Source organism: Carassius auratus, chromosome 8 (genome assembly GCF_003368295.1).
Source record: "Carassius auratus strain Wakin chromosome 8, ASM336829v1, whole genome shotgun sequence".
NCBI classification, from domain to species: Eukaryota; Metazoa; Chordata; class Actinopteri; order Cypriniformes; family Cyprinidae; genus Carassius; species Carassius auratus.
This window is the reverse complement of record NC_039250.1, coordinates 4,054,004-4,063,590: the sequence shown is the minus strand read 5'-3', so window position 1 is coordinate 4,063,590 and position 9,587 is coordinate 4,054,004. Positions and strand designations below refer to the sequence as shown.

At 35.0% G+C, this 9,587-nt stretch overlaps 1 protein-coding gene across 1 annotated transcript; it reads left to right on the top strand.

Annotated features, from left to right (window-relative positions):
* Positions 1 to 363: 363 nt before the first annotated feature.
* Positions 364 to 9,587, top strand: LOC113107011 (catechol O-methyltransferase A-like). Its single transcript, XM_026269129.1, has 6 exons — positions 364 to 516; positions 4,263 to 4,434; positions 6,551 to 6,668; positions 7,778 to 7,971; positions 8,624 to 8,755; positions 8,844 to 9,587. The coding sequence occupies exons 2-6, from the start codon at positions 4,264 to 4,266 to the stop codon at positions 9,021 to 9,023; spliced, it is 795 nt and encodes a 264-aa protein (XP_026124914.1). The 5' UTR covers positions 364 to 516; position 4,263; the 3' UTR covers positions 9,024 to 9,587.

Genomic DNA, 9,587 nt, shown 5'->3' with positions numbered 1-9,587 from the left:
GGATATGGTGATGCTGAGGCCCCTCTTTTGTCATCATTATCCATGTGTCAGTGTGTGCATGGGGAGGGTAGGAGGAGGAATAATGGGGAAAACCAGGAAGCAGAGAGCGAGGCAGGAAGGGGGTGTAAGAAAGCGCGAGAAGATTAGAACATGATTGGCTAGAGGAGGATTAAAACTCAGCCCAGTTGGCCGAGGTTCAGCTCCTTCTCCTGCAGTTTGTAAGTGCATGTCTGAATATTTACGAGGGGAAGCCTGTATTCTACACACATGTGTGTGCTTGCATCTCTCTCTCTCTCTAGCATGACCCGAGGTCATACATCACTTTCAACACATATCAAGGCAGACCAGCAGAACAGGTTAGAAAGAGCAAACAGAAGAGGGAGGGGAGAGAGAGAGAGAGAGAGAGAGGCCAGCGAGAAAGACTTTGTCAGAGAAAGGCATAAAGCCATCGGAGTAAAAGAGAAAGGGAAGCTCGACTCTGTGTGTGTGTGTTTGTGAAGACAGCTGCAAAAGGAAGTAAGATTATGGAAATGTTGTTTGGCACAATATTGCAACAGATTGTTTGGCTTATGAAATTCAAGGAAATGCATGCATATGTGTTATGTATTATGTGAGAATCTTTTCTTGCCGTAACGCTTTTGTGTTTATGTAGCTTTCTGCATGATCCAGCTCTGCATTCACAACAACCAATATCATTCACACTTCAATATTTCTTCATAAGCAAGATGGTGATTGAAATACACACATCCAGCAACACAGCATGCGCAAAAGTGTTAATTCTCTGCCTTCGCGGTAACAGCACACTTCAGTTTACTAAAGTCTGGCTGCAATCTATAATTAAGCAAGAGACTTAAATATTAATGTGGCCTAGTAATTAGAACTCAGTCTTGCTTAAAGTCCTGAGGTCTCTGGCAGGCCACGCGGTTGATATCAACATGTGTGGAGGAGCCGACAGAAGTTGTAAAACTGGCTGCTTAAGAGAGACACTTCTGTCTGTCTGGTTCTTTTAGGGGTTTTATTTTCAGCTGCAGGTCTGAACGGTGATACCATCTTTAATTAAAGCATGTTCTGACAGCGCACGGTCTTCTACTGTCACCACTGTCTCACTGTGTTCCTCCAGCGGATCGTGCCTGGGGTTCTTTATGAGCGGCCCATTGTGTTTGCACAGAAAGCCGGAGCAGAAGGCCTTGTTCAGAACTCCTGCATGTGGTGCTATATTGCACTTTGTTTTTTAAGAACCTTCTTTTTAAAGGGATAGTTTGTCCAAAAATGAATATTCTGTCAGCATTTATTCACCCTGTATGAATATTTTTCTTCTGTGGAGCACAAATGAAGATGAAAATGTCAACTCCAGATTCCAAAGCTTTTTGTGTTTTGCAGAAGAAATTAATTAAGAGGCAGGATTGGAACAACATGAGGGTGATAAATGAAGATAGTGTTCTCATTCTGGGGTGAAATATTCCCGATTGAATTTTTTTTTTTTTTTTATGGCGTTCTTGAGTTTAAAAGAAATTTCTTTTTCTTTTTTTTTTTTATTAAAAAAATCTTAGCAATAAATTACACACTACCATTCAAAAGCTAGTAAGTAAAATATTTTAATCCAGCAAGGATGCTTTAAATTGATCAGGTGTGACAGTAAAGACATTTATGATGTTACAAAATAAATATATTGATAATAAGAGATGTTTCTTGAGCAGCAAATCACCTTATTAGAATGATTTCTAAAGCCCCGTGTGACTCTGAAGACTGGTACAATCTCAGGAAAAAAAAATAAAAAAATTACAAAAGCTGTCACTGGGGCAGTACCTTTTCAAAAGGTACACTTTTACCTGTTGGGTTCTAATATGTACACTTTAAATACTAATATGTACCTCAAAGGAACCAAAATGTTCCAAAACCTTTGGTACCGCCCCAGTGACAGCTTTTATACCTTTATTTCTGAGAGTATACATCAAGTAATGATGCTGAAAAATCAGCTTTACATCACAGGAATAAATTACAGAAATTACATACATATTCAATTAGCAAACCATTATGTTAAATTATAATAATATTGAACTTTTTTACTATATATTACTATATATGTCTTTGTGAGCATGAGCATTACGACACAAAGCTTCTCAACATTAGGTGTGAAAAAAACGATAGTTTTTCATTTGTAGTAGTCATCACTTGAACCACCGATGAATATATCTTCAAGAAAAGGTTAAGTTGATGATACTAGAGTAGGTAAAGTGTGACAAACGATCAGGGTAATGTTTAACCATGAATATTAAGCCATATAAAGTGGGCTGTTAACACGCATATAAAAAAAACTTCTGAATCCTCATTTGGCAAGCCATTATTATGAGGCATACTCTGTTGATGTGAGTGGTAAATCAGCTGTGGGGATGAAGCTGTGCTAATTCATTTCCTTCCCCAGGCATGAGCCAAATCTTGCATAGCACAGAAAAAGGAGCTTTCACTGTTTTCTGGACTGAAACAGGAGAGGGGGATTGAGTATTTGGCATTCCACACCACTGAATGTCAAAGATTTTTTTTTAACCCTGTTCTCTCATTTGTCTATTTTCTGTGTGTATCTTGTATTGACTTTTTTTTTTTTTTATGTGGCCAATCTTAATATTAGTGATTTTAACATCTTAAATGTCCTTGCAAATATGGCTAGTCATGGTGTTATATCACGTGCATATCATGCGGCTGATCTGAGCTGTGGGTATTTACACAGGTGTGGCCATATGACATAAACACACATAAGATAATCAATAATTTAGGCCCAAAGGTTGTGTTGCTTTAAGCTGGCGTTATATCAACAATGAACTGACAGTGAGTTTTTGAAGTAAGTCTCACAAAGCCTATATTGTATTTTTTTCCAAAAAAAAATAGATTAGAATTATCTATAACATATCAAAATATATATTATGTTTTATGTCCTAAATCAATATAAATTAATATATAAAAATGATATGAAATTAAATAAAAAAAAATGTTTTGTGGCATTATTTCTATTACAATCAAGGGCTTTTTTTATTATAGTCATGTGAAAAAATCTCATTCTAACCATTATGCAAAAATAAATAAATAAATAATATTACAGATAGAAAATAAAAAATATTTAGATTGTAAAATATTTATATATCATGGTAGTATTTGTTGTGCTGCCTTTAAAAAAAAATCATTGTGTTCAGACAGGTTGATTATAGAATAATGAGAATGCAAATATAAAGCTGAATCAGTGTTATTTTAGTATCATTCATAAATGACTATAGTTTTATTAAAAGTTTGGGTATCACTTTACAATAAAGTTCCTTTAGTTAATGTATTAACTAACAGGAACAAACCAAGAACCAAACATTTAGTACAGTATATATTCATCTTTGTTAATGTTAATGAAAATATAGTCATTTATTTTAAGTTCACGTTAATTGACAGTGCATTAACTAATGTTAACAAGCACAAATTTTTATTTTAATAATGCATTAGTAAATGTTGAAATCAATACTGAAATTTACATTAATTTAGATAAAAAAATGCTGTAGAACTATTGTTCATTCTCAGTTGTTAATGTTAATGAACCTTATCGTAAAGTGTTACCAAAGTTTGAATCTGTTTTTATTTTTATTGATTACATTTTAATTTGAGTTGTTAGCTGTCATACTATTCATTTTAGTAGGTGTGTTTTTGTTCTGTAAGGCTGTGGTTTTTATTTTATTTTTATTTTAGTACATCAAGTTAAACTAAATTAAAAAGAGAAATGCTGCTTTGGCTACTAGCTTAAATAAAAGTCTTTTTATATTAATTTAATTAAAATTGTATGTTATCTTAAGTAACTTTTTGGTACTATTTTACTATAATAACCTTGATCCAATGTAACTGAAAATTAGCAAACACATGTATACAAGCATAAAAATATGCTTAATTGTCATAAAAAGAAAATACTGATAGATAAATTAAAATAAAACAATTATACTGAAACGTTGAATTTTCTTTCAGCAATAAATTGTTTCTTACTTTGGATTTTGAAATATAAAATATAAAAAACAGAAACATGTTTTAAAAGGCTTTGTGTGATTTACCCTTTGACCTTCACCAGTTTTTCCCATGTTTTACACTGATGCCTTATGTTTTTTTGTGTAATACTTTCTGAATCTGCTTTGTAGTCTCACCCTCTTTGAATTGTGAAGCTGGTTATGTCTTTTCTTTTTCTTTTTGGCTGACCTTAATCATTTATTCTCTTTGTGAATGTCTCTCTCTGTCTCTCACAGGATGCTGTGGAGTTTGTTGGCAGTGACGGTGGTTACAGCAGCTGTCCTGTACGTCCTCTATCGCTGGATCATTCCTGCAGCTGTGCAGAGCAGCGGTTGGCTGGCACTCCTCTGGCACGATGTCATCCTTAAGCGCCTCCTTGACATCATGACGGGATCAACGCAACCTCAGGTGACCCTCACTGTCATTATACATACATCACTCACATATACAGAGACGAGCTGTTGATGAGAGTCACTGATGACAAAAATACCATGCTCCTACTATGGTGTTTCACACATGGTGCCATAGAAGGCTACTGTAGGTTGCCATGAAAATACAGTTTTTTTGGTGTATGTGACAAAGTCTGTAAAGAACATGTCATTATATTATATGTATCTGATTCTGTGTTGATATTAATTATATTTATATATCTAAAGGTTTGGTTATTATAGAGAGTTCATCTCATCCCTTAGTGTCAGTTGTTACCTTCAAGGAAATGATTTAGACAACCTCGGGCAAGTAAAAATGTGTGCCAGATGTCATTTGTCAGCTGCTGTTAGAATATTAAATGTTGAGACATGAATATGAGTAGATATTTTTGCATGTTAATTGCACACATGTACAGGTCCTTCTTAAAAAATTAGCATACTGTGATAAAAGTTCATTATTTTCCATAATGTAATGATAAAAATTAAACTTTCATATATTTTAGATTCATTGCACACCAACTGAAATATTTCAGGTCTTTTATTGTTTTAATACTGATGATTTTGGCATACAGCTCATGAAAACCCAAAATTCCTATCTCAAAAAATTAGCATATCATGAAAAGGTTCTCTAAACGAGCTATTAACCTAATCATCTGAATCAACTAATTAACTTTAAACACCTGGAAAAGATTCCTGAGGCTTTTCAAACTCCCAGCCTGGTTCATTACTCAAAACCGAAATCATGGGTAAGACTGCCGACCTGACTGCTGTCCAGAAGGCCATCATTGACACCCTCAAGCGAGAGGGTAAGACACAGAAAGAAATTTCTGAACGAATAGGCTGTTCCCAGAGTGCTGTATCAAGGCACCTCAGTGGGAAGTCTGTGGGAAGGAAAAAGTGTGGCAAAAAACGCTGCACAACGAGAAGAGGTGACCGGACCCTGAGGAAGATTGTGGACTGAGTCTGGAGTAGAAACATCCAGAGCCACCGTGCACAGGCGTGTGCATGAAATGGGCTACAGAGAAGCAGCACTGGACTGTTGCTCAGTGGTCCAAAGTACTTTTTTTCGGATGAAAGCAAATTTTGCATGTCATTCTGAAATCAAGGAGTCTGGAGGAAGACTGGGGAGAAGGAAATGCCACAATGCCTGAAATCCAGTGTCAAGTACCCACAGTCAGTGATGGTCTGGGGTACCATGTCAGCTGCTGGTGTTGGTCCACTGTGTTTTATCAAGGGCAGGGTCAATGCAGCTAGCTATCAGGAGATTTTGGAGCACTTCATGCTTCCATCTGCTGAAAAGTTTTATGGAGATGAAGATTTCATTTTTCAGCATGACCTGGTACCTTTGAGATAGGAATTTTGGGTTTTCATGAGCTGTATGCCAAAATCATCAGTATTAAAACAATAAAAGACCTGAAATATTTCAGTTGGTGTGCAATGAATCTAAAATATATGAAAGTTTAATTTTTATCATTACATTATTGAAAATAATGAACTTTAATCATAATATGCTAATTTTTTGAGAATGACCTGTATATGTTGGAGTATAATGTAGATGAGTTTTAGATCTTTTATATTGTTCTTATGTATATTTATTTTTGTTGTTTTTATGTTTTATCATTGTTTGTGGAGTATAAAGAAACCAAAAACAAATGTGTGTGTGTGTGTGCGCAGAGTTTTATAAAAACAACAACAAAAACACTAATCATCATAATGGAAAACATAAATCTTTAGGATTATTTAATTTTGTAAAAAATAAATAATAAAATTGTCTTCAAAAATTAATTATTTGAAGAACCTTGGAGTAATATCAATACCATACTACATGCAAACAGTAATCATTCACTATCACTTTATATATTCATATACCCACAGTATTACCTTCTGGCATCAGTACCATTGGACAGGCCAAGTCCATTTTTTAAGGGACCTCTGATTAAACAGGATTTTTCAATAGCAGAAACTCTATAGAATGGCTTTGGAAAGCAAGAGTAATTAATGGCCTCCTGTTATGTGTCTTTACTTTTCAACTATTGTTCTCTGGCTTTGCTTTGCTCAAGAACACTGTTGATCATGGCTGATTTCTGTGAATGCAGCGCATGCTGGAAGCTGTTCAGAAGAATGCCACAAAAGGAGACCCTGAAAGCGTCTTCTCAGCCATAGACTATTACGGCCGGCACAAAGAATGGGCCATGAATGTGGGCGATGAAAAAGGTACCAACCTGTTTTCTATTCCCTTGCCTCCTTCTCTGATCCCTTACTAATTTTCTCACCATTAGCTTGATATTGTTTTAGTTTGTATTATGCTGTTTTCTGCTCTTGTGTAAATGGCTTTAGGGCTGCTTACAGCCGGCTCTTCTGAATGAGAAGTAAAGGCAGTCTCTTGTCTACTGGGTCAATACACTCTCTACATGGCTGCACACTTGTTGCATTTATGTATGTGCACAATGTGCAGCCAATGCATCCTACACAACCAACAACACCAATTAGGTGCACTGATGCATTATGGGATTGAGGATGGCTTACTACATAAAGTACTAGATTTTATTTTATTTTTAGTTATTTTGGTATGTCAAGTTATACTAAATGAAAAAGAGAAATGTTGCTTTTGCAATCAATGTCAATAAAATATGTTTTAAGTTTTTAACATTTTATTTCAGTTTACATTTGTTTTATCTCAATAACACTATAACACTTGATAAGAGAAATATCTGGCACTGGGTTAAGAAAAATAAACTTAATATTTAGAATATTTATCTTATTCCACACTTTAAAAAAACACGCAGGCAAAGAAGCAATTTTTGTTCAGAAATTTAAACCACAAAGAAATGGCAAGAGACACATTAAACGTTTTATGTTGAAGTACAAAGTCTGAAACAGAAGGCCTATTTTTCTTGTAGGGCTGGGCGATATATCTAACTAGCCCTATTTTCTTGTAAAACATACTTTTTTTTACAGTTATAATTTTCTTTTGTAGTGCATTGGCCTTTTTTTTTTGTTTTAAAAAACAAGACTTGATATCTTGTCATTTTGTACATGATGAGTAATTTTGCTTCTCAAGTAAATATATCTTGATTCAAGACATATTGTTTTCAAATATTTTTAGTGCCACTATACAAAACCAAACAGTGAACGTCAGTGTGATATTGTTCCTGTTAGCAGCTCAATTAAATGTGTGACAACAAACATTGATGAATAAACGATGGTGCGGAGCTGTTAATGTTGCACAGAGGCTCTGATGATATTTCAGTGATGTCATTAGCCACCTCATTGATTAGTTTCCTCAGTTATCCTCTATCTGAGCTCTGTGTGTCTCTCTGAAGGGCTCATACTGGATTCGGTGTTGACGGAGGTAAACCCCAGCATAGCTCTGGAGCTCGGCACATACTGCGGCTACTCCACGGTTCGGATCGCTCGACTTCTGTCTCCTGGCTCCAAACTCATTACAGTCGAATTCAACCCAGCCTTTGCAGCAGTTGCTCGTCAGATCATTGCCTACGCAGGCGTTCAGGACAAGGTGAGAAAAACAACTGGTGTGCAAGGACTTTGCTTTGAAACCTTTTTTCACTCAGAAACTGCACTGAATTAAATGCAAATAAAAAAATGAAGGATTTTTGACTTTCCTGAGCTGTCAGCTCTAATGATCAAAATTAAAATTAAAATGTACTTTACATGTAATTAATCTAGAATATATGAAAGCTTCACTTTTTGAAATGTTACCTAAAAATTAACTTTTTCACAATATTAGATTTTTTTTAGATACACCTATTATGAGATTAAACAAAGATGAACACACACACAGACACACACATATAGATTAAACAAAGATTAAAAAGGAAAACAAGAATATTTTTCTTAATCCACACACACACACACAAAAACTGCCATAGAAGCATTTTACTCAGAAATTGAAACCCACAAAGAAATGGCAAGAGACACATTAAAATGTGATATTTTGGAATACAAAGTAGCACTGAAATAGTATTTTTCTTGTAAAACATACTTTTTTTTTTTTTACATATATACATAAAATAAAATTAAAAACTCCAAATAACCTTTAGATAACTTTTGAAACATCCGCTCCTCACTAAAATCACACCAGTCCGCTCACATACTCTGTTAGGTACTAAATATCCATTTATTTATTTATTTGATCTCTTTTTTTAAAGGTTACACTAGTGGAGGGACCCTCTGGTGACTTAATCCCCAAAATGAAAGAACGATTTGGAATAAAATCCTTTGATTTTGTGTTTCTGGACCACTGGAAAGATCGTTACGTACCAGATACTAAACTTCTCGAGGTGAGAAGCCCAAATTGCACTATTGTTTATGTTAACCCTATTCTAACATACTTAAAATAACAAACATATTTATTTTATGACGTTGTAGGACTGTGGTCTACTCCGGAAAGGCACTGTCCTGTTGGCTGACAACGTCATTTGTCCCGGAGCTCCGGAGTATCTTAAATATGTGAGGAACAGCCCACGCTATGAAAGCCGATACTTCAAATCCAACCTGGAGTACAGCAAAGTCGAAGATGGCCTGGAGAAATCTGTCTTCTTAGGATGAGAAAGGTCAAGCAGCTGTACATGAAAACATGGTTGCACAAGGGGAAAAAGAACAAGCCACTTGTGAACTTGTGAGACAAACTGATGTTTCGTCCTTCAGAACCCACTTACCACAATGTAATGCTGTTAAATCTCCTTAAATACACAATTTCTGCTGAGCTATGATTTAAGACATTCTACAACACAACCTACAGATATACTGTATTGGATTCTTCAGGAGAGTGATTGTATTGTTTGATAAAGCTATGAAATTAAGTCTCTTAAAAAATCTTGTTTTCCTAAGTAAAGAATGTCACAGGGGTACTTCAATGTTTTTCAGTACAAATATCTAAACACTTTACTTTAACTTGAGAAGCAAAATGACAATTGTGTTTTGATAGACAATTGTGTTGTTTTGCAAAAAAAAGTGTTTCATGAAATTATGAAAACTGAGTCGAAGGCTGATAAATAAGTGCATGGTTTTGCAGATTTGGTGTTAATTCTGTTTGAGTGACAGCTTTCAGAATCTGTAATCTGTAAGTAAAGATTTAATGTGTAAGCATTTGATAAAAACTGTAACATCCCT

Bases quoted from the DNA above. Each gene is read 5' to 3' on its own strand.
- LOC113107011 (XM_026269129.1), top strand. From the start codon at position 4,264: ATGCTGTGGAGTTTGTTGGCAGTGACGGTGGTTACAGCAGCTGTCCTG. The intron at 6,669-7,777 runs GTACCAACCTGT...GTCTCTCTGAAG, and splicing joins GAATGTGGGCGATGAAAAAG to GGCTCATACTGGATTCGGTG. The intron at 7,972-8,623 runs GTGAGAAAAACA...CTTTTTTTAAAG, and splicing joins ACGCAGGCGTTCAGGACAAG to GTTACACTAGTGGAGGGACC.